This window comes from Mirounga leonina, unplaced genomic scaffold, assembly GCF_011800145.1.
Source record: "Mirounga leonina isolate KUSES-001 unplaced genomic scaffold, KU_Mleo_1.0 Mir_93, whole genome shotgun sequence".
Lineage (NCBI taxonomy): Eukaryota > Metazoa > Chordata > Mammalia > Carnivora > Phocidae > Mirounga > Mirounga leonina.
The window spans coordinates 26,311,873-26,337,782 of record NW_023270854.1 but is presented as its reverse complement, the minus strand read 5'-3'; the positions used below and the strand labels follow the sequence as shown (position 1 = coordinate 26,337,782).

The window sequence follows — 25,910 nt, the reverse complement described above, 5'->3', positions numbered from 1 at the left end:
TTCCTCAAAAATCATTAATATCATTCAACAATAGACCTTGGAAATGAGTTTTAGAATATCAAAATCTTCATTCAAGGTCTAACTTAAAACCTTCCATTGCATCTAAACTTGCCCTAGTGAAGCGGCAGAGATGGGGGAGAGGGAGAGAAGGAAGAAGGGAGGTGGGAAAAATGGACAAGGGAAGGGAGGGAAAACCCGTCGTCTCTGGGGTAACAAGCAACCCTCCACGCAGCTGAACACTGCCACCACGTGCCCTTCCTGCCTCCCACCCTGTCCTCATACCAGAAACTCCTGGGATAAAGAATTCTGACGTCCCCACTTCTTCAAACACGCATTTGCCTAGGAAAGTCAGCTAAAGGCTTGCCAAGAGGAAAAGATGTGACCGAAAAGATGGCTTCTCAAAGCAACATCAAGTTTAGTGATTGTCCTGTTTGGGTTCAGGTGAGTGAGGAAGGAAGCGGACAGGGAAACGAGGAACACCGAGCTCTATCTGCACCATCACAAGTGAGGCAAGCGAGGGATCCACAGTTTGTTTTGGAGGAAGTCCGGAGCCTTGAGTTCTACTTCCGGCTGGGCCACTCATTAGCTGTGGGAATTCAGGCATGGAGCTTTAGCTCTCTGGGCTCCAGTACCCCAGTCTATCAAATGACGAGGTTTGAACCGGACAACCTCCATGGTCCCTTCCAGCCTAATGCATTGACTTCAGATTGAAATATAATCCTTGCCGTCTCCTTGCCACAAGGCAGTGTGCTTTTTTCTAGCTCTTTTCCCCTCTCGGCACACATAGAAAATAACATTTTCCCAGGACACTGGGGGAAAATGGCAAGGTGCTCCCGGCCAGAGGTCACTGGCTAGAGCTTCCAATTGTCCAGGTCCAGCCCTACCACTCAGAGGGCCGAGGCAATCAATATCTGTAGCTATCTGTGGCACGCTGACTGAGAAGTTCTTCCATAAAACATGTACTAGGAAAAAAAATCAATAATGGCAGAATTCTGTCGGTATACGTTGTTCTCTGTATACGTAATATTCAAAAAACCTTAAATTTGTGTAGAGGTTTTCTTCACAAAGACATATACAGCACTTAATTGACTTGCATTTAGTGGTCTTTCGATTGTACACATATCTCACCACATTATGAACAATGTCAGAAGTGATCAAAATTTCAATTCTTTACAGGAGGATCACTAACCAGCTCTGGCAAGCCTGTTATAGGTACCCACTTACTACCATCCGATACCTGCAGTGAGAGTCTGCCTGTGTTTCAAAGCAGTAACTCGAAGCTGGCTCTTGCCCGCATGACAGGTAAGCTCCGGGCATTTCCTGGGTTTTTCTACTTACATCTCCTATCATGACGGCCTCCTCAGGTTCATAGCCAGTGCCCCGCAACGCTTCCAAAAAGAACGTTTTCTCTGGTTTTCCCACGACTGTGGCTTTGGTGTCTGTGGCATACTCCAGAGCTGTCACGAATGGTCCGGGCCCCAGGGCGAGGCCGTCTTTCCTCTTGTAATACCTGGCTTTGTGGATTGCTATCAGAGGTGCCCCATCCAGGAGTAAGCTAGGGAGACAGAGAAAATGGAAACTGGCTAAAAGCAAGGCTTTTACAACTGGAAAAGAATGTCAGACTCACAAAGTGGTTTTATTCACACTCACGGAAACAAACAGTTTCTTATTAACTTTTAATGACTTGCTGTCTTCTAATGAATTCGCGAAGAACTGCTGGGAATTACACTCAGATATGCGAAAGAAAGGTGATAGATTATTAAATTTGGGATTGCTTCAACCTTTTACCTTTAGTGGTTTCAGACACTTTACCCAAATCACCAGGGAAAGAGAATGAAGAGAAGTAAAGCTAAATAAGACACTCAAGGGAAGAAGCTTCACTTAATGAGACAAGTTGTTTCAACCTTCCCTAATGGTAAGCAGGAGGCTCTGGAGCCTTTCACCGCACAACGCAACTGTGATGTGCTGCCATATTCGGCTAACTCCGGAAATACCTGGATTCCTCTTTTTCTACTCTAAAATGGAAGTTTCTTCCTAATTCACAGTTTAGAAGAGCACTCTACGAACACTTTCTCTTGTACCTTCACCTCTTTATTCCACCTCTAACTGCTTCAGGCCATCTTCCCTGAAGAACACGCCAACGAGGTTTAAGGGTCGGCCCAGGCTGTCAAGTCCCTTCCTTTGTCCCGATATAGGACACATGCTCTCAGACCAACCAGAGTTTAAGAACCAAACTCTACATAAAGCTAAGGATCCTCATGAGTGACTCAGGCAAAACATACGAACACAAATCCAAACAACCACACCAGCTTCCTCATACTCACCTCCCAAGCCCCATCCCCAAACACCTGCCCTCCGTCCCAACAGCGCAGCCTGCGGTTACTTGGCAGAAACAGCCGCACGCGTGTTCTCATCTAACGGCATGCGGGACAAGACAGATTTCTTAAGCTGCTTTTAACCGATGTAATAAATGATCTCACTAGCTTAATTTACTTTAAGTCATCTCCTTAGTTAAAATATTTAGTATGTCCATCGAGGAGGAATTCATCACATCTTACCCTTCACAATTATGAGTAATTAAGCGCTTGACTATGAAACTGCTAAATTATTCTTGTCAGTGGGCACAGAAATGCCTTCCTGTGGGAGATGCAGAATTCAGACATTTATGATTAAATATTTTATTAAGTAAAAACCATACTCGACTATTACAGGGCCTTATTGTTAGTTATTACGAATTGCTCACAGCACAGGATAGATCCTTCAAATGTACTCACTCATATTCATACAAATTTACTTCTTGAAGCAGATCTTGAAATCCAACTGTTAGGAAGCCTGATAAAGCCACTATGTTGGCCTTAAGGAACCACTGCTGATAGCAGTGAAATAATAATGGGTGATTTATCTACCCCACCCCGTCACCCCGCCCCCAATCCCATTTATTTGCTACTCTACCACGGAACTGGAATTCTTTATGCAACAGACCTCAAAATTGCTTTCCACTTATATAGCTAAACTAAAAACTCATTTGATTTAGCCTTGTTAATATTTTATTATATACTAACTGGGGATAAGACTTATCAGCTTGATTGATGTGTGTACTTTAACTCCCAGGCAGTACTTCAGTGCCTTCCCTGGAAGGGCTAAAACTGTGGGTTCCTCCACATTTCCCTAAATGGGAACTGGTTCTACACTCGGTTGGAGAGGACAGGCATCTCTCAGGGAAGTGCTTCCTGCTCCTACCCTCCTTCTCTGTGTAACATGGGCTTTACTGAATCTTTGAAGAGCCAAAAGGCATATTCAGGATGGACTGAAAGGTAAACGTGTTCTAGGACACAGACGAAAAGATTTTTTATAGTTAAACATTTAAAAAATATCAAAAATAGACACTCCAATACCTGAAGTGTTTTTACACTTCCTAGACAGGGCAACAAAGGGTCGTTGCTTTTGTTACAACAAGGAATCCATCAGCAGGAAGTCTGACAATTTTCTGTCTATATCTAACTATAAAACCACTGAGGTTCAAGAAATAAGAGGGAAAAAAAAGGCACAAAGAAGGCCTGATTCAAATATCTTTGCCTGTAAATCCCAGGTAGGCAAAGTAAAAAACCTGTACCAAGTCCTAACCAAGCAGGGCCATAATATGGAAATCCTAGGCAGAGCAGTGAGAGGAAAGCTAAGGGGATAACTTACATTCACGGCTACAAAACCGTGTTGCAAGGAACATCAGGTCCAACAATGCCCTGTCGTTGGCTGAAGAGATCATCCAGAGATGCTGGCCACAATCAATCGCCCCGCCAAGGAGAGCTATAACCCAGAGAACATCTGAAAACCAATCTAGTCCTCTTCCAAATGCACTATACTATCTTTCTAAATAACTTTTCTAGGAAAACAAACTTTTCATCATTTCCAAGGAAGATGGAGCATATGGAAATGAAATCACATGGCAGCTTAAATAATTGTCAGACATCTCCCGTATGTCCAACATCAAACTAGAGAGTCCCTTTTTTCTACCACCCCAAATAATCACCCCCACCCACCTTTCCCATCTTAATATATTCACCCAGGTCCTCAAACCAGACACCTAGTAGCCATCCTTGGCTTCTCCCTTTCGCCCAGCCCCCTCACCCTTACTCATTAACATATCCAGTAATTTCCAATTCCAAAACAAAAATAATATCTCAAAACTGTCTTCCTCCCCTCCTGAACTTCTGCAAAGGTCTCCTAACCAGCCTTCCTGCTTTCTACTCTTGCTCCATTCTTCCAAGTCATTGTACAGGCAATAGTGGGAGTTTGAAAAGTACAGATGGGATCACATTCCTCCCCCACTCAGAAGCCCTCAACAACTTCTCACTGCCAATAGTATAAAGCCCAAAGTTCTCAGTGCAGCCCACATCTCCAGTTTTAAGTCACCTTCCCTAGCGATGGTCGTGTGCCAGAGTCTCTTCCACCTTCTCAAAAACCACGTCGTTCTCCTGTGCTTCAGCCCACAACTCTTGACACAGCTCCCTGTACTTTTCACACAGCTATCTTGTGTTCATTCATCAGGTCTCAGCGTCAATGTCAGCACAACAAAGAAGCATTTCCAACCTCCACATGTATATAGTAGACTTCCTCCTCACCTCTGATCTCTTCTCTCATCACCCTTTTTCCTTTGTATCACTTCCCATAGCTCATCATCCTTACTCAACTGTGATTGGTCTGTCTTCCTTGCTAGAATATAATTTTCACTATGCCCATCAGTTTTACTCATCACTGTATCTCTTACTTCCAAAACACAACAAAAAACCCCATGGCACTTCTCACTAAATGTTTACTGAACAAATTAATGGATGAAGCTCCATCTGTCTCAGTGTCCTGATAGATGACACGAGGAGTGTTGCTTACCTTTCTGGGGAATAGAGAGGATATATGCAAACCTTCTCACAGTATCTGTCTGACGATAATGGCAATTATTCTTCTTCATAAATATAGGAAGTGTGGGATCTCTGCTACTTAAAATAGGTAACAGCAAATCACTTCATATTTGTGGGCCTCAGTTTCTTATCAAATGGAAGAGGCTGAAACGGATCAGGGCTTTTCAATCTCAGCACAGCTAACATTTTGGACTGTAAAATGCATTGTTGTAGTGCCTGTCCCATATGCAGGAGGATGTTTAGCAGCACCCCTGGTCTCTCCCCACTCACTGGATGACAGTAGCACCCTCTTCCCCAGTTGTGACAACCAAAAATGTCTCTAGACATTGCCAAATGTCCCCTGGGAAGCAAAAGTGTCCCTGGTTGAGAACCATTAAACTAGATGTTTGCCACAGCCTTGACACTCAATACATTTAAAACTAATACCAATCAACCTGAAAAACACAAACTATCAAAAGCTCAAATTAAAACAATAGTAAATCATGAAGTATATCAAAGGAAAATCTCATTAACAATGAACTGAAACCTTCAAAATATCTCCAAGGTCATACTGACACAGTAACTGTCTCATCAATAGCTGGCTATCTATTATCACCACCTTTTAGTACTGCGGTTGGGGTCCCAGATAGTATAATAAAGCAAGAGAAAGAAATGAAAATATAAAGATTGGCAGGGGAGAAGTAAAACTGTCATTATTTGTAGGTGACACAACTATCTATGTAGAAAATCTAATCCAAAAGACTCTACAAATAAATTATTAGAATTAGCAAGTAAATATAAGATCAGTAAATATGAGGTTAACACACAAAAACTCAATTATACTCCTATGTATTAGCAACACCACTTAAAAATGAAATTTAATGAAATACCATTTATAATAGCATCAAACAACATGAAATACAAAGATAAATATAACAAAAAGTCTAAGACCTATATTTTAAAAACCGCAAAACACTGCTTAAAGAGTGTAAAGATCAAACCTAAATAGTGGAGATATATTCCATTTTCGTAGACTGGAAGAGACATCGTTGTTCAGATGTAAATTCTACTCCAATTCATAGATATACCAATCACACTCCCAGTGGGCTTTTCTTGTGAGAACTGACAAGTTGATTCCAAAATTTATCTGGAAACTCAAAAGATGCAGAATGGCCAAGACAATCTTAAAAAAAAGTTAAAGCTGAAGAATGTACACTACTGGATAGTAAGATTTATTATAAAGCTACAGCATGTGAGACAGTATGGAACAGCATAAATACAGATAAAGAATCTAGAAACAGAGCCTCTACAGTCACTTGATTTATGTCAAAAGCAGCAATTCTATAATAGAAAGAATGGGTCTTTGCAATAAATGTTGCTGAAAAACTGGGTATCTGTATAAAAAAAAAAGAACTTTTATCTCACATAATTCACAAAAATTAATTCAAAATAGACTTTAGACCTATTTATCAAAGGTAGTATAATAAAGCTGGTAGAAAAAAAAACCAGGAAAATATCTTCATGACTGTGGGGTAGGCAAAGATTTCTTAAGCAGAACAGAAGAAAATATTGACAAATTGGACTCCATCAAAATCAAGAACTTCACGTTTTCATACTATTAGTATTCTCTATATTCTATAGAGTATTCTCCTACTACGAACAGAGGCGAACCACCTACAGGGATCAGTCAGCTGCAATACATATATCCAACCAACGACTTGTATATATAACAAATAAAGAGCTCCTACAGATCAATAAGAAAAATACAACCCAATCAGAAAAGGCAAAAGATTTGAATGGGCACATCACAAAAATTGTCCAATGGCCACTAAGTATATAAAAACATTACTCATATGGGAAATACAAACTGAAACTCAGTAAGATACACTATACACACCAAATAGAATAGCTACAATTACACGGAATGGCAAGAAACTGGTCAGAATGGGGAGCAAGTGGAACTCTCATTGATATAGCCAGGGGGAAAGTACGACTTGGTACAATCACTTTGGAAAAACTGTTTGGCAATATTTACTAAATCTAAACAAGTACTTACCCTATTTACCCAGTAATTTCATTCCTAGGTACAGAACCGAGAGAAATGAGTGCATACGCTACCCAAAGACATGTAAAGGAATATTCATAGCAGCTTTATTCATAACAGCCCAAACTGGAAACAATCTAAATGCCCATTAATAGTAGAATAAATAAATTGTGGATTGGACTACCGCACAACAGTGACAACAATAAAAAAAGAAGAAACAAAACAGAGACTGAGTACTGCTACATGCAACTTGAGTAATCTCAAAATCAGACAAATATGCTACAATTTTATGATTTCATTCACATGAAGATCAAGAACTGGCAATACTGGGGCGCCTGGGTGGCTCAGTCGTTAAGCGTCTGCCTTCGGCTCAGGTCATGATCCCAGGGTCCTGGGATCGAGCCCCGCATCGGGCTCCCTGCTCCGCGGGAGGCCTGCTTCTCCCTCTCCCACTCCCCCTGCTTGTGTTCCCTCTCTCGCTGCGTCTCTCTCTGTCAAAATAAATGAATAAAATCTTTAAAAAAAAAAAAGAACTGGCAATACTGACAGCAATCATAGTGGTGACCGTAAGGAAGGGGTTGTGTGGACTGGGATGGGGGCCTTCTGGAGTGCTGTAGATGTTCTGGCTCTTGATCAGAGTGGGGGTTATACAGGCATATCTACGTGTAAAATTTTACTGAGTCACAGACTAACAATTTGTATACTTTGCTGTGCATGTTATATGTCAAATCAAAAAAATCAGTATAATATATTTATGTGATTTACTCACCAGAAGCTTTTATTTGGAATAGCAAGAGCTGCCTTGACCATAAAAGAATCTCCCCAATTGATTAAAAAATAAGAGTCATTAGTGACTGATAATCAACTCAATTCTATATTCTGATTTTCAGACTGTCATAATAAGTTGTCCTCCTGCCTATCTATACTAATGGCATGCTTTACATAACTCAAGTTCTTAAGTCTTAAACAATTTCTTATTTCCAAAGTGTTTTATTTTATAGTCTGGACTTTAATTTAAAGTAGTCAAAATAGGAAAAGCCCACAGAAATATTATTTCTACTTTAGGCCCTGCTGCCACATTGTTCTGGAATTCCTCATGCCCAGGGCTCTAAACACCTAGAAAAAATTCAGGAGTTCCTGTCCAAATGCACTAATAACTGAGCCCATTACTGTTGATTTTTTCTTCCCTTTCTAAGGAACTATACTAGCGTAATCAAAACATTTTATTTTTTCTTAAGGAGATAGGGAAAAGAAAGCAATTCAACACTGAACAGAGACCATTTATGGTGATAAGGATCTCCTCCCCAAAACCAAAAAACCCCCTAATTTTTGCACATCTCTAAGACTTTGGGAGCATTCCTGCACCTGGCAACAATTATAGAAAAGAAGTCATTAACAAAGTTTCAAAACATTATTATTAAGTAGCCTTCATCTCTGCATTCAACTGTGAAAGTTGTGGTGTCATTTACCTTCAGTTACAATGACATTTTAAGAAGCTCTTCTAGAAGCTGTAGGACAGCTGCTCTTAATTTAGGGGAACAAAACAACAAAAAAAAACACTTTAATTTTTCCTAGGTTAAGCAATTCTCTACGGTTTTCCCCCCAAATTCCTTTGACCCAGCAACTATATACTTCTGAAAACAATCTTAAGGCATAAACATAAATACAGTTTAAAGAAACCTGTTTTCATTTTTCAAAAACTCACTTCAAAATCCTGGAAATAACCAACAGGAAGCAGATGACTTCACAGTGTATTGCACTTTTTTTTTTTTTTAAGATTTTATTTATTTATTTGAGAGAGAGAATGAGATAGAGAGAGCATGAGAGGGGGGAGGGTCAGAGGGAGAAGCAGACTTCCTGCTGAGCAGAGAGCCCGATGTGGGACTCGATCCCAGGACTCCAGGATCATGACCTGAGCCGAAGGCAGTCGCTTAACCAACTGAGCCACCCAGGCGTCCCGTGTATTGCACTTTTTAAAGTGGAATATGCTGTGGGAATCAAACATGTTCTGGAAGACTATTTAAGAATATAGAAAAACATGCACAACAAATTGTGGGGTTTTTAAAAAGCCAAGTGACCACATAGTATATATACATTCTCATTTTTATCTAGTATTTATGTGCATGGAAACAAACAAGCTATGTGCTAGCATGTTAACTGGTGCTCTAACAACAGGATTACAGGTAATTTTGTTTATTCTTTTCCTTTTTGAGCATTTAAACTTTTCCACAATGAAGACATATTACTTTTGCGCTGATTTTTTTTTTAGTCTTGTGACTAAGTTCAAGTTAAGTTATTAAGTGATCTGTTTGCCCAGCAGCCTTTCTCTAATAGAGATCAGCAAACTTAATTATAATTGGTCCATTATTAAAATGCTCAAGCTTTGGGTTTCTAACTCAGGTCAGCAGATGAAAACAGACCTTGCTACAAGCAAGTACTACAGCTGTGAAAATGAATCAGCTGGAGCTATGGATATTCGTGGTGATTATCAAACAATACTACCAGGGGATAAAGCAAACTGATAAAGTATAAAACACATAAAATAATACTACATATTGTTTAGGGATACCTACCATATGTGATAAATATAAAGAAATATATGACAATGATAAACACAGAATCATAACCATGATTACTTTGGGGTCTTGGGTGATAAAATAGGGGAATGATATGCAGGGGATATCAAATGTGCTGATAATTTGCATTTCTTAAGCTGGTTGATATTACTCTTTGTATCTTTGAGTATTAGATAAAAGGGGAAAAGCTACCCATGGCTCTTAGGATTTGGATGTCTTCTAGAATCCAAATCCAAATCATGTCTGTTCCCTATAGCTGGTTCTTATCCTTCCCCAAAATCAATTCTTTAAATTCAGGTTTCTCAATTTCATTCAGACATTTAAGACACATTTGTAGACAGACTGTACTATGCATTTGTGTGTGTGTGCGTGGGGGGAGGGCTACCCATTCAAAACACAGTAAATAAGGGGCAGTGTAATGTGGAAGGTTGATGTGTCTGCCTGAGGGCAATATGCCCCCGAAGCTGTTATTCAAGGCAGCTATGCAACGGGGTTTAAAATCCAATGCTTATTCTCATTATCAACCTGAATAGTAATTTAACTAATCGGTGGTTCATTTGAGATGTCTATATTTGACACACACAATCCAAACAGCTGTAGTCATTGGTTGGAAGGCATAGTCTCTGTGGAGACATCAATATGCAAAGAAGGGCAAGACCTAAAATCCTTCTGTTAATTCTCCACCCAGCTGTTAAGTGCATTTGTGAAATTAGAGTTGACCTATAAGTGCACCGTAATGCTTTAAAATGTAGTGTTTAAAAAAATCAATATGGTTAGGGAAGTGTACTAATTAGACAGCATCCGAGCAATTACAAAGTCAGTATTATGTCAACATACATTTTTATTACCCTGAGTCTAGTGTTCATCTAAGACAGAGACCTCCCAACTTCCTATTAAATATGTCCTTCCCAAATTACCAGCTAAAATCAATCAATACCCTCTCCTTGAATTCTGTGGTTAGAGAAATGGATAAAAGGTAGTGGGTTAAGTTCAGAAGTAAGAAATCATAGCAGGTTCTCCATTTCACATAAAAACTGATTTTGGCATAGTGGTAAACCTTACTTAAGGAGCAGTTAGATAATCCATCCCCCAACCCCCAACCCCCAACCCAAGAAGCTAAAGTAGGATAACTGAAGTAGGTAAAGCAAAAGGAATTTTAATACCATATACCCCAAAGTATATCTTCAAGCAATATGGCACAGCAATAGCTCTTCAGGAAATACAGTAAATGGATACTGAACAACTATAAAAAGTGAGTTTGTTCCTTTTAAACAAAGGCTTGACTACCACACTGACTAATAAGGGAGTCACAAATAAAAGTGCATTACGTAGCCATAGTTTCCATTAACCAAGGATCTAAAATAAATGCTCATACAAAGAAAAAAGGAGGCTGTTCCCAAAGTGCTATTTTTGGCCACAAATATTTCCAAGATCAACAGCAAATAATGTGCCCAGATGTGTGAACCCTGTAGTGAGTTTTAAAGTTTCCTACAAACATTCTGATTTTTGGACATCTACATCAAGAAAGGAATTCTACATCAAGTATACATTAGAATCATTCTTGTAGATCTTCGTACTGGTAAGAAGATGATGTTTTTATGGCATTCTTTGTAACTAAGCACCAAAAATTTACCAAGCCATTAAAAAAATTTTTTAAACAAGTTCAATATGCAATATTGATGCAATATTTAGAACTACATAACTTGTCATAAATTGAAAGGCAAATTATGCTGGTTTAATGGTGTGACAGAAGTAAAAGATGAAAAATGAAAAATCTATGAAAAATGAAAAATCCAAGGGGAAAAAATCAATCTCACTCTAGAGCATATTTGCGGGTAAATTCTGATCCAATTTATCTTAAGTGTGAGAACCAGGATGCTGTCTTCCCTTTGAAGCAGGCAGTGAAAAGTTCATGTAACTAAAATGGACACACAAATGAAGATTTAGAAATTTTCGGTTGTATTTCCCCACATTTCTACCAGCAGCCATTAGAACATCTCCAGTTAGATACCCCAAAGGCCAAACAGCCCCAACCTAAACTTATCACCTCCTGAACCCCAAACAGGGAGTGCTCTCTGTCACATGTGCTCAGGTTAGAAATGTGGACATCCGCCTTGACTCAATGGTCTTCCTTACTCCCTAAACCCAACCATCCATCAAGTCATGTCAACACTACCTGAATCTGCTTCTTCATCCCTACTGCTACCAGCCCAGTGCAGACTACCATTATCACTTATCAAATAATTTCTTTGAAAGTGTGGTCAAATGTGTCAACTTTTCTCTATACCCTAGATTATCACTGGAGGAAGAAATCACATGTATTGTTTTTGGAGCGTTAACCAGGATGATACACCTTCCTTCAGAGAATAGCATAGTCAGTGAAGAATCACAGGGATGATAATAAAAGATAAAACTGAAACTGTGCTCCACAGGATTAATGACGTTAAAACGAGCAGAAAAGTTTAAAGCTTGCTTTTCAGAGAACTGTTGCTCCCTCATCAGCTATTACCTCTTTTCAGGCCCCACCAACATATCCACTAGCTGTCTCTACAAGAGCCTGGACTCAAGGACATCTGATATGGTTCCAGCCTACGAACAAGCAAAGCCCGGCATTCCTTCCCTGAGATAACGAGCCCAAGACCCCATTCGGTTTATACCAGCTCTCAGAGCATGCCCATAGCCCCTTTGTCCCAAGATAAACTTCTGACATCAGGGGCTGAATTTTGCCTCATTCTGGTGTTAAATCTCCACCACAAAGTGAACATGGGATGTTACATCTATGTTTGCTGAATGATCACGCTCCATGTTTTCTCATGAATAGTCATATAGTTTCCCTACCCTTTTCATCAATATGTATGTAATCTCAACCCCTCTGATTATAAAACACTTGTTTTCTCCCCCTTTGAGAAGGCAGATTGGAAGCTTGTCCTCCAGTCTCTTCCTTTGGCTGCCTCTCGAATAAACTCTTTCCTTGCTGCAAACCTGGTGTCTCAGTGATTGGCTTTTCTGCCCACCAAGCAGATGGACTTGGGCTCCATTACAAAATTGCTAACTTCGAAGCTGCAATTTTATTATGAATTTCTGCCCCAGGATATTGATTCTATAAACAAGAGAAACCCCAATGATCATCACATTTTAACATATTGATTATTTTTTAAAAACTAAGCAAGATAGTAATAAATATGATTTAATGTTGATCTTGAAGTGATCTTGAAGACATCTATCCTCATGTACAATTTGGGTGGCCAGAAAGTAAAATATATTTATAACCTTTCATGACAGAGACTCAGGAAGGGAAGAGAGGAGCATATGATCAGAAGAAAAACAAATAGCTAAAGACTTACCGGAATGCTTGATTCAGAATTTGATAATGAAAATGTTCTGGTGCCAATCCTATGACCACAGCATTTGGATCACTTGTTTGTATTCCTGGGAATGGAAAAAATATGTTAATTGTCGAAAAATGTAATTAGCAGTAATAATACATTTTATAATAAAATAGCTTTCTTTAGTCAATCAAATACAAATTTTTGCTGTAGCCATAATCTGAAATTTAAGAGATTATTCTGTCCAATGTACTTTGGCGGTATAAGCAATACTTAAAGAAAATATTTTTTTTTTTAATTTTTCTAGTATTTCTGCATATTCCTTTTGCATGGTGTTACAACTACTTAGTAACTAGAAGATCTCAACGGAAACTTGCAACTTGATGTTCTCCAACAAGTGACAATTTCTAACTTTTAAAAGCTTTACTGATTACAATCAACAAGAACAGCCGTGAGTCCTCTATGAGCTATCAGATCAATAGCAACTGATGAGGGCCTAAAAGTCTAAGAGGCAAGGGAAATTAGACTTTCTAATTGCCACAGCTGAGGTTAACACATTCATGATAAATAAGGAATGCACTGTAGATTCTACAGTTTTCTACTTAATGCCTAATCCACTTTCAGTTCCATAAATATTATTCTGTCATTAAAGCATATTTTAAGGCTTTGGTGTCTGGTAACAGAACTTCAGATAGGACAACCAAACAAGTATATTCACCATCACAGTTACTAAAGGTCCAATTAAAGGTTCTGCGGATTTTCTGTATACCAATTCCTATTTGCCTCTCTCACTGCCTGCCTTGAAGCATCCTCATCATAGATTCCAACAAAATGTGAGGGGAAGAAACAGAGCAGATACCCAGATTTCCAATTTCCTCCCTCCTAGTAGCCACAAGTACAGAGTAGTTCAGAAATGGTAGTGTGCCACCACTGAGCATCGGTTGTCACTGCTTCTAGGCCTTTGCAGTGGAAGATCTAGATAATGTGTATTTTTTAAAAGAGAACAAGGGAGTTGATAATGATCTAATTCAAAATTAGTAATGCATGGCTTTTTTGATTTTTATATTCGTATCTCTTTGCATTTACACATAAAATCGTGGGTACTACCAATACTAGCGTAATTACTACTTTGCTTTATCCTATATCTACAATTTAAAAATAATAACTAATTACCACATTACTAATAACACTAAGACTACTGAATGTAGTTTAAGATTTCTTTGCAGTTTTTTAAAATTAACATATAATATATTATTGGTTTCAGAGGTACAGGTCTGTGATTCATCAGTCTTATAATACCCAGTGCTCATTATATCACATGCCCTCCTTAACGTCTATCACCCAGTTACCCCATCACCCTACCCCCCTCCCCTCCAGCAACCCTCAGTTTGTTTCCTATGATTAAGAGTCTCCTATGGATTGTCTCCCTCTCTGGTTTCGTCCTGTTTTGTTTTTTCCTCTCTTCCCCTATGATCCTCTGTTTGGTTTCTTAAATTCCACATATCATTGAGATCATATGATAAGTGTCTTTCTCTGACTGACTTATAACGCTTAGCATAATATCCTCTAGTTCCATCCACATTGTTGCAAATGGCAAGATTTCACTTTTTGATGGCTGAGTAGTATTCCATTGTGTGTGTGTGTGTGTGTGTGTGTGTGTGTGTGTGTGTGTATATATATATATATATAAACACACACATCTTACTTATCCATTCATCTGCTGATGGACATCTGGGCTCTTTCCATAGTATGGCTGTTGTGGACATTGCTGCTATAAACATTGGGGTGCAGGTGCCCCTTCGGATCTTACATTTGTATCTTTGGAGTAAATACCCAGTAGTGCAATTGCTGAGTCATAGGGTAGCTCTATTTTCAACTTTTTGAGGAACCTCCATACTGTTTTCTAGAGTGGCTGCACCAGCTTGCATTCCCACCAACAGTGTAGGAGGGTTCCCCTTTCTCCGCATCCCTGCCAACATCTGTCGCTTCCTGACTTGTTAATTTTAGCCATTCTGATTGGTGTGAGGTGGTATCTCATTATGGTTTTGATTTCTATTTCCCTGATGCCGAGTGATGTTGAGCATTTTCTCATGTGTCTGTTGGCCATTTGGATGTCTTCTTTGCAGAAATGTCTTCTGTCCATTTTTTATTGGATTCTTTGTTCTTTGGGTATAGTTTGATAAGTTCTTTATAGATTTTGGATACTAGCCCTTTATTCGATACGTCCTTTGCAAACATATTCTCCCATTCTGTCGGTTGTCTTTTGGTTTTGTAAACTGTTTCCTTTGTTGTGCAAAAGCTTTTTATGTTGACGATGTCCCAATACTTCATTTTTGCCTTTGTTTCCCTTGCCTTTGGCGATGTTTCTAGGAAGAAGTTGCTGTGACCAAGATCTCAGAGCTTGCTGCCTGTGTTCTCCTCTAGGATTTTGATAGATTCCTGTCTCACATTTAGGTCTTTCATCCATTTTGAGGCTATTTTTGGATATGGTATAGGAAAATGGTCCAGCTTCATTCTTCTGCATGTGGCTGTCCAATTTTCCCAACACCGTTTGTTGAAGAGACTGTCTTTTTTCCATTGGATATTCTTTCCTGCTTTGTCGAAGGTTAGTTGACCATAGAGGTGAGGGTCCGTTTCTGGGTTCTCTATTCTGTTCCACTGATCTCTGTGTCTGTTTTTGTGCCAATACCATACTGTCCTGGTAACTACTGCTTTGGAATAGAGCTTGAAGTCCGGAATTGTGATACCACCAGCTTTGCTTTGCTTTTTCAACATTCCTTTGGTTATTCGGGGCCTTTTCTGGTTCCACACAAATTTTAGGATTATTTGTTCCAGCTCTATGAAAAAAGTTGATAGTATTTTGATAGGGATTGCACTGAATGTGTAGACTGCTCCAGGTAGCATAGACATTTGAACAATAATTGTTCTTTCAATCCATGAGCATGGAACGTTTTTCCATTTCTTTGTGTCTTCCTCAATTTCTTATATGAGTGTTCTATAGTTTTCAGAGTACAGATCCTTTGCCTCTTTGGTTAGGTTTATTCCTAAATATCTTATGGTTTGGGTGCAATTGTAAATGGGATCGACTCCTTGATTTCTTTCTTCTGTCTCATTGTTAGTGTACAGAAATGCAACTGATTTCTGTGCATTGATTTTATATCCTGCCACTTTGCTGAATTCCTGTATGAGTTCTAGCAATTTTGGGGTGGAATCTTTTGGGTTTTCCATACGAGTATCATGTCATCCCTTTGCAGTGCTTTTATCCTTAGAATTTATCCCACTATGAACGAACCATCAAAATACGGTATTTTAAAGTCACTTGAAGTAACTCTTCTCTGAGTGGATACGTCACCAACTTGATAGAGAATTAAATTTATTTGTTTCAATTTGATTTTGGTTTTCAGGGACTGGCTTGGTTTTTACTTTTTAATTGCGTTTTAAACATGCAAAATATTTACATGGTTCCAAAGGCAATGCTATAAACAAGGTACTTGTGGAGAAGTCTTGTCTCCTAATCCCTTTCTTCCTTCCCCCACCTTTAGATAACCGCTTTTCCTAGTTCCCCCTTTATTCTTCTTTAGCTTCCTTTCACAAATATAAGACAAACACATATCCATTTCTCTCTCATTTTCTTACACAGAAAATATGTAAGGTTTTCTACATCCTCCTTTTTCACTTAATATACCCTATGAAGACCACTCCTTATCAGGAGATAGAATTTGCCCTTACTTATTTTTCAGCTACAAGGCATTCCATTCTGTGGACATATCACAGTTTAAACAATCAGTCCCTTCCAATGAACATTCGGGTTGTTTCCAATCTTTTGTTATTTCAAGTAAGGCCATAATGAACAACTTTGATCGCATGCCATTGTGTATTTTTGTAACTATCTCTTAGGGATAGGTTCCTACAAGTGGCAGTTCTGCTTCACATGCAATTTTGCTAGCTATTGCCAAATTCCTCTCCATAGGAGGTGTACCATTTTATATTCCTGTCAGCATTCAGATCCTTTTAATAAATGTATTTTCTGTTTAATTCAGCTGAAGTTGGCTTCTGTTTCTTACAAATAATAATTCTGCTTGATACACTGTTCTACTTCCTGATAGGACAAGTTTTGAGGTTCTGCCTAACAATATATTCATGCTGAATTTCCCTAATCATTATTTGTAAAGCCATCCTATGGTTTTATAATGAGGTATTTATACCTATTTTTCTATATTGTGTCATTTCACTCTGTCATTTATAAAAAGAAGTAATGTGGCAAAGCTTCATAAAAACAGGATATTTTCCCAGATCTGTTTATTTTTCCAAAGAAAAAACAGTTTTATTTTATTTTGATTAGAAGTATTTTATGGTCATTGCAAAAACTTCACACGATACAGAATGGTATCTGTTTTTTTCACAATATTATTAAGATTTATTCAACAGCCTCGAAAGCCAAGCCCATCATAAATATAAACTGCTCATAATCAATCATTGATAAGTGGGATCAGATTAATTCTATTAACAAAAACTGAAATAAAATGTAAGATTCCAACATATCTCATTTAACCAAATTAATACAGTGGCTCCTGGATTGAGGATTATAATACACAAAGTGATTTTGGCCTGTTTTTTTCAAACTGTGGGCAATGATCCATGAGCAGATGTGAAGCTAATGTGGAGGGCTCTAAGCAGGATCGAATTCAAACAAACAATAAAGTAAACCAGATAGAAAATAGAGTACCTGTCATACAGTAAGAGCAAGTATTGTTTAACACACATAAACACAAGTATATATCTACTGGGTTACTATATTATGTGTGCATATTGTGGAGTATAGTCAAAACAGGTTTGAGAAACATAAATTCAGATTAAAACTATCTGTTGACCATTTCAATAATAATAAGAGGAAATCTGACAAAACCCCTGTAAACGTCCAGTTTTAAGAATGATTTATAAGCGAATATGAAGAACCAATTTCTGTATATTTCCAAATGTCCCCTACCTTTGAAATCAGGGAGCGCCCGATCATCCACTAGCAGCATGGGTCGAACCTGTTTCTGCTCTACTAAATTTCTGGCTGCAGTCAGCGAAGTGAATATTTCATCTTCAGAGATATCAAACTCCAATTTTTTCAACCTATCCAGTAGGTCTTGCTTGCTCTCTTTGGTAGTATTGGTCACAAACCTAACTATTACAGAAGCACCGCGTAACCTGGGAAAGTCAAATTCAGATGTCAATGTGCAGCTTTTACACTCTAGCCCCATAAAACCTAATTTGCTAGCACTTGCCAGAGGTCAGAAAATGAAGAGTAAGTCACCAAATAAATGTTTTTATGGCCATTAAGGTTTTTTTTTTGTAACCTACCCAGATTTTTACCAATCATCCACACCCTGTGGACCGCTTCATCTCCAAAGGCTGCAATGTCTAATTATAAAAGCTATGTATGTCTATCTTTCTGAGGGCCTTCTATAACTAAATTATACCACAGGGTTTTAGTAAAGAAGTGAAAAAAAAAACAAAGCTTATTAAACCACTGTACTCACAGATTATGAGAGAGAAAGTTATCTTAGAGATTATCTACTAGTGCAACCTTCACTTAAAGATGGGACAACAGGGCGCCTGGGTGGCTCAGTTGGTTAAGCGACTGCCTTTGGCTCAGGTCATGATCCTGGAGTCCCTGGATCGAGTCCCGCATCGGGCTCCCTGCTTAGCAAGGAGGCTGCTTCTCCCTCTAACCCTCCCCTCTCTCATGTACTCTCTCTCTCATTCTCGCTCTCTCAAATAAATAAATAAATCTTTAAAAAAAAAAAAAAAAGATGGGACAACAGAAGCCAGGAGGAGTTAAGCGACTGCTCAGCTCTGCACAGCTGGGTGGCAGCAGAGCCCAGATGGGAACTTGGATCTATGTGCTGGTACAGCTTCTGATCTACATTAAGAGAACAGAGGACACTTCAGGATGTTTACTCCTTCTTCGCAGTCAGTGAGAGACTGGCTAAACCCTCACATGTTACTAAGTTAATAAACAGAAACTATCTGGAATGCTCAAAGAAACATTCCAGTTGTACAGACTGAAATGTGTTTTCCCCCTGAACTATCCACATACAGGATTGTTTTGATTCTGTGAGCTGCTTCTGGAACCTAAACTGGCAATCAGGTACCAGAGAGAGAATTCATGATAGTCTAGCTTTATTTAAAAATGGAAATTATTTTCTTAGACCTCCAGTATTTTAATCCAAAATCTACAAATAATCTCAATTTAACCGCAATTTAAAATTTTATATCAATACCCTGTTGCTTTTTATTTTATGCCTGTCTCGAATGGATGCAAAACATAACAGCACTAACCACGATTTAAAATAAGCAAGCAAATAAATCAGAAAAAATATTTTTAAGTATTCACCCAAAGAACATTAAACACATTTGCATGATTAAATGGTTCACTGTCATCATGATTATCTGTATAATTTCTGTGTGATAGCTTTTCTGAAAAACACATTAAATTTGGTGATTTATCACTCAAAAGAAACTGATTACTTCAACATAACTACCATCAACATAATTAAAAATGAGTAAGTACAAGTATGGAAATTACCACATCACTTTTAATGAGCATTTTAAAAAAAACTTTTCTTTTGACTTGTCCTTCAACTTCCCTTAGTCTCTTTTGTTTCCATAGAAACCCAAACCAGCAGTGACAGAGTACAGTGATTTCTTTGGGACGGAAAGCCCTGAGCGACAGTAAGAGAAGAGTGTGTAGAGTCCTGTTCCCTCCAGACTGGCAGGCTCACAGTTTACTGAGCAACTCAGAGATGTCATCCACTGTTCACCAGAAATAAAAAGATTTTTCTTTTGACCCAGAGTAGAAAGCTCATCGTTAAAGCAGTAAAAGCTCTTATCTAATAGGAGAATAGACTGAACAACAGGCATCCTTTTCCCTAGAAAGCCTACCTAGGAGAGAAACCGTGTCAAGAGAAAGTCCAACCCTGCAACGGATTTTCTTTTGGCTTTAAACATGTTGTCCACCTATAACGAATATCGTTATGAAACTGATAGATTCCAACTGAAGCCTACCAGATATACAAGCCTCTTCATGTTTATTGATTCCCCAAATGGCAAATAAGCTCCTTGAGACTACAAAGTCTGTGTCAATCTTTTGCTCTAATACCTAGCCCTGTGACACTGATCACTACATTTGCTGAATAACGTTATACTATGAATATTTTAAGGTGGGAAAATGAGAAGCACCACATGCTCAGTATTGCTGGTTTTTGAAAATTTCCCTAAATTATTTAAGGACAAAAGTACTTAGTAACATTAATAGTTCTGTCATATTGATGAGTATTTTCTTCAAAACTCAGAGGCAAACACTCACACTCGGTTCACTTTGACAGACTTTTCCCATATCCCCAATTTGTATGTTGACTTGTGTTAAGTGTTGTAGTTGATACATCAGAAATAGAAGAGCTCAGTCAGATGGCCAGAGATGCTTCTGGAAGCACCAGCACGTTGTCTGCCCAAGGAGAACCCCAACTCCAGTTCAAACTTTTGTGGCGGGTAATGGTAGTACTGGAAAAACTATGTTTGTGAAACGTCATTGGACTGGTGAATTTGAGAAGTATGTAGCCACCTTGGGTGTTGAGGTCCATCCCCTCATGTTCCATACCAACAGAGGACCTATTAGGTTCAACGTATGGGATATGGCTGGTCAGGAGAAATCTGGTGGGCTGAGAGATGGCTATGACATCCAAGCGCAGTGTGCCATGGCTGTCATGTCAAGGGTTACTTACAAGAATGTGCCTAACTGGCATAGAGAGCTGGTACAAGTGTGTGAAAACATCCCCACTGTGCTGTGTGGCAACAAAGCGGACCCTGAGGACAGGACAAGTAAGGCAAAATCTATCGTTTTCCACCGAAAGAAGAACCTTCAGTACTATGACATTTCTGCCAAAAGTAACTAGAGCTTTGAAAAGCCCTTCCTGTGGCTTGCTAGAACACTAAGGGGAGACCCTCACTTGGGGTGTGTTGCCATGCCTGCTCCTGCCCCACCAGAGGCTGTCATGGAGCCAGCTCTGGCAGCAGAGCAGAAGACGATCTAGAGGCTGCTCAGATACCCACTCTCCCGGATGAGGACGATGACCCCAGAGAAAGTGTAGCTGGAGCCCAGCATCAGAAGTCTAGTTCTAGAAGCAACTGTCCTGTGATGTTGGTGGTGCAGTGTGCCTGCCACTTTATGATCTAGCTGAGCAGAACAAGTGCTTCATCTTTGGGATGCTGAAGGAAATGAATGGGCTTTGGAATGTGGTTGTCTAAAAAGTACCTTCGTTTTTTGGACCTGCATATGTAGCTGTTTTGGAATGCAACTGTTCCCCTCCTGAGTTTCAGATAGGAGACTGCTATAATCCCATCACAATATCCAGTGGTGAAATCTCATCTGTCATTGTCATTCCCATTCCTTTTCATTTAGAATCAGAATAAAGTTGTATTTTAAATTTAAAAAAAAAGGAAGAAAGAAATATAAGATAGTCTCTAACCTTCAAAAGCACTAAATTTAGTTGATAGAAACAAATATAAAATTTCAAGTCTCTCGCTAAATTTTACTCAAGCAGTTGCACACTCAATGTTAGATTCTGGGTGAAGGGGGAGCAAGGAGAACCATGCCTTTGTGTATGTGTGCGTTTCATTTTGTGATTCCAGGATTCATTTGTGATTTTCCAATGCTATTTATTCCATACTTTAGAATCTTAAGTTTTCATTCCCAAATTTACAATACTGACTTAAAGACAGACACACAAAGAACAAAAAGACTAGATCAAAAGGCCAAACCTAATAAAGGTTTAGAAAACAGTGTTTGCAGGATATTACTTTGCATACATCTTCTAGCTAAACCCAAGGCAGTTCCTGTATATATGGTAAGCTGGTGAAATGCCATCTTAAGGCCATCCATTTAGCTAATGATCTGCCTTGGTAAAATGGCACTTACAAACATATTTGTCAGCTGAACCGAGAGAATAGCTTGCCTTTTAAGAGCTTCCTGGGCGCCTGGCACAGCTGCATCTTCAATGTGAAGCGTGCCATTGAGATCCACCAAAACAGCTTTTAACGCACGGCGTGCTGCCATCCTTCATTCCCTAGGAGAGAACAAATGAAATTAAAAATACAGTTTAGGAAACAATGGACAATTAAAAACTGGTAAGTCTTCAAAAATATCATTCATATCCAGGAAAATACTGCTTAGTGTTAAGCTGCTTCTCTTTTAGAAATGAAATGTGTTTTTAAAAATCCAAAATTTGATCCCTAAAACTTTTACAATGTTTGTTTGTTTTTTTTTTTTTAAACGTGAATTAAAAACCATAGGGGAATATTAAAAGAGAAGTTACTATTTACTTTCAGATTTCTTAAAATAATTCTTTGGTGGAATAATTCATTCATTTATTTTAAATATGAGCAAATGTACTCTGAAGAATGGGTGGATGGAAGCCTCCAATCACTGGCAAAATCTTTCATCTTTTGCTATATATGATGAAAGTGTTCAGGGGCACCTGGGTGGCTCAGTTCGTTCAGCGTCCACCTCTTGACTTCAGCTCAGGTCATGATCTCAGAGTGGTGAGATCAAGCCACATCAGGCTCAGGTGGAGTCAGCTTGAGATTCTCTCTCTCACCCTCTTCCTCTGCCCCTCCCCCTGCTTACGGGCATGTACGCATGCTCTCTCTATATATGTATAAATTTTTAAAATCTTGAAAAAAAAAACCAAAAATGTTCTAATTGCCCATCTCCACCATTATAGTCTGATATGGTATATGTGGTCGAGGAGCTACCAATGTTTACAGGTCACCAAGAAGGAAATGTCAAGTTATAAAGTAACTTTAGTCAGGAGATGTTCTCCTTACCTTAACCACATCAACTTTCCTTTTGCATATTTTCCCTTTTAAAATGTGCTTATTATGAGCTACATCATATATACAGTGAAGTATAGGGCATATGTACAGTTTAAAAATAACAAGAGTAGGTAAGAACAGTAGGGAAGCTAAAGAGAAGAGGACAGGACTTCATTATTAGTTTTTTTAAGCTTATTCATTTTTTCCTTCCATCTTTTGTTTTTATAATAAAATATTTCAGACATAGAAACAAGTATCAAAGACATCACCTTATAAATTCCCCTGTGGTACCTCCTTTGTAGTCAACTGCTCTCCCTTCCACCAACTCCTGGTAACCACTGATATTCTGTCCCTAGTTCTTTTTCAGAATGTCATATGAATAAAATCATAGAATATGTAGCCTTTTGGGGTGGGCTTCTTTTACTTAGCAAAATGCATTTAAGATCCAACCATGTTTTTGCCAGAATCAATAAGACTCATTCCTCTTGTTACTGAACAGTATCCCACAATGTGGATATACCACAGTTTATTCATTCTCTTGTTGAATTTTACCTTGGTATTTCTGGTTTTCAGTGATCATGAATAAAGCAGTTATAAACATTTATGCACAGGTTTTTGCGTTAACAGAGTTTTCAATTTATTTGGGTAAATACCTAGGAGTTTGACTGCTGGATCCTTTGGTAAGCCCAAGTTTCATCTTTAAAGGATGAAAAATGTAGCCAATAAAGATATTTAAAAGAATATGCTACTAGCTCTGAAACCAATTCCAAAAAAAGAGTTCCAAATATATCTTGAGCAATGGCAGAAACTTGTAATCTCCTACATTGACTCCTCTGAAAAGTAAATACTTATTTGTGGATAAATAAACTCTGGTATGCTTCTTTTAAAAAAAAAATTATTCTTGGACTTGGGCTTCCAATAATATAGCTGGCTAAGTAACCAAATTAACTCTCCAAATGAAACCTAACAATACTGGATTAAAATACACACACACACACGACCCTTGAACAACAATAGGGATGCTGACCTCCGCACAGTTGGAAATGCAAGTATAATTTTTGACTCCACCAAAACTCAACTACTAACAGCCTACTGCTGACTGGAAGCCTTAACCGATAACATAAGCAGTAAATTAACAAGTATTTTGTATGTTGTATGTATTGTACGCTGTATTTTTATAATAAAGTAACCTAGAGAAAAGAAATGTTATTAAGAAAACTGTTAAGAAAGAGAAAATACATTTACAGTATTATACTGTATTTATTGAAAAAAAAAATCGCTGTACACTTGGACCAGCACAGTTCAAACCCATGTTGTTCAAGGGTGTATATATTTGTGTATGATGTGTGTATGTGTGTGTGTGTGTGTGTGTGTATAAAGCTTCAAGGAGCAAGGAAGAAAATAAGGATTTCTTAGATCTGAATAAAGCAACAAACCAGGAGATGAGCAGAATACTGCAGCTTATTTTGGCCCTAAGAGCATCTGCCCACACTAGGTTACCTTTAACTGAGTCCCCCACCTCCTTGGCCCCTTCAGGGAATAAAAAATAAAACTCAGAGCCCACCTGAAGAGATAGATCCTTCCAATCTAAAAGCAGAGCCTTCACTGTAAGGATGAGCCAAAAATAAGCCATCACTGGCATTCCCATCCTACCTTGTCTCAGTTGACTACAAAAAAAATCAACTACTATGAAACTTGGCCCACACAGTGAAAGGAAGAAAGTGCCACAGAGAATGTGGAATCATAGCCAGCCCAGGACCCAGTCTGCAGACTAAACTCATATTATCAAAGGTAAGTCCTCAGAGAACCTTCAAGATTTTAAATCACAATGACCTTGACAATAGGTGCCCAGCTGAAGCAAATGCAAACCCTCCGCAAGATATTACTTTCAGCCCAAACAGTAAAGAAATCCCATAAATAAAATCAAATAAAATTCTAAGCATAATGAGCAAGTGACCTAAAGAAACAAGGACCATAAGGGAGAAGAACCTACAGAAACAACCGTGCATAAAGCAGTCCCGTAAGGGCTCCTTTGATAATGTGATTATCGGATAGATCTACTGGATAGGCCTATATGTTTAAGAATAAAAGACAAGACTGAAAATCTGTGCAAAAAAACCATGAAAAACTAAACATGTACAGATCAGAAAGCCCAACGCATTCCAGAAGTCCGTATCTAAATCACTGTATACTGAAAGCAAAGAAAAGATCATGAAGGCAGCCAAGGGAAAAGAACACATTACTTTCAAAGAGGCAACACACTGACAGCTGAGTTCACACTAGCAACAATGACAGCCAAACACATTAGAATAATATTTTCAATGTGCTGAAAGAAAATAACTGCCTACCTAGTAACATAAAAAAACATCACGACCAAGTTGGGGTTTATCCTATTAATACTAGGTTGGTTTAAATTACGAAAATCAGTCACTGTTATTTACCACATTAACAGATGAAAGAAGTAAAATAATGTCTGATCATGTCAATTCATGCAGAAAAAGCATTTGATAAAATTCAGCATCTATACACACTAAAATACTCTAAGCAACATAAAAATGGAAGGGAACTTCTATAAGTTGATAAAGGCTACCTACAAAAAGCCTATACCAACATTAGACTTATCAATAACATACTGGAAACATCTTTGAGACAGGAATAACACAAGGATCCTGCTATCACCACTTCCATTTAACAGTGTAAATAATACCCCAGCTAGTGCAGTCAGGCAAGAAAAATAAGGTATAAGGATTGGAAAAGAGAAAACTATTGCTGTTCATACATGTTATGATTATATATATAAAAATTCAAGATTCTAAACTAATAGGAAAGTATAACAATATTTAAAATCACTATCATTTCTATGTCACTAAAAATAATTATAAAACTAATTTAAAAATATTACTTGCGATAGTATCATAAAATATAAAGTCACCAGAAAAAGTCTAATAAAAGATGTCAATATTTTTATGTCAAAATTTAAAAACTTCAATGAAAGCCACAAAAAAATAGTTAAATATATCGAGGCACCATTTTCATGGATTAAAAGACCCAATATTGTAAAGATATCAGTTTTCCCTCTAATGATCTATAGATTTAGGGCAATTCAAATCATTATCTCAAAAAGTGTTTTGTGGAACTTGATAAGCTGATTCTAAAAGCTATACACCAGTGCAAACGGCCAAAGACAGCCAAGATACTTCAGCCAAGACTG

The 25,910-nt window shown here is 38.3% G+C and overlaps 1 protein-coding gene and 1 pseudogene across 2 annotated transcripts in view; one reads left to right on the top strand and one right to left on the bottom strand.

The window, feature by feature from the left end:
- The window catches only part of HDHD2 (haloacid dehalogenase like hydrolase domain containing 2), a 36,182-nt gene that overhangs the window by 6,385 nt on the left and 3,887 nt on the right, over positions 1-25,910 (bottom strand). For both annotated transcript variants that reach the window (XM_034996130.1, XM_034996131.1), the window contains exons 2-5: positions 21,841-21,951; positions 17,826-18,034; positions 12,857-12,941; positions 1,339-1,555 (exon numbers count right to left, since the gene is read on the bottom strand). In XM_034996130.1, the coding sequence (XP_034852021.1) occupies positions 1,339-1,555; positions 12,857-12,941; positions 17,826-18,034; positions 21,841-21,941 (612 nt within the window). In that variant the 5' untranslated portion in view covers positions 21,942-21,951. The remainder of the gene's footprint in view (positions 1-1,338; positions 1,556-12,856; positions 12,942-17,825; positions 18,035-21,840; positions 21,952-25,910) is intronic.
- On the top strand, positions 19,836-21,062 carry LOC118004704 (annotated as a pseudogene).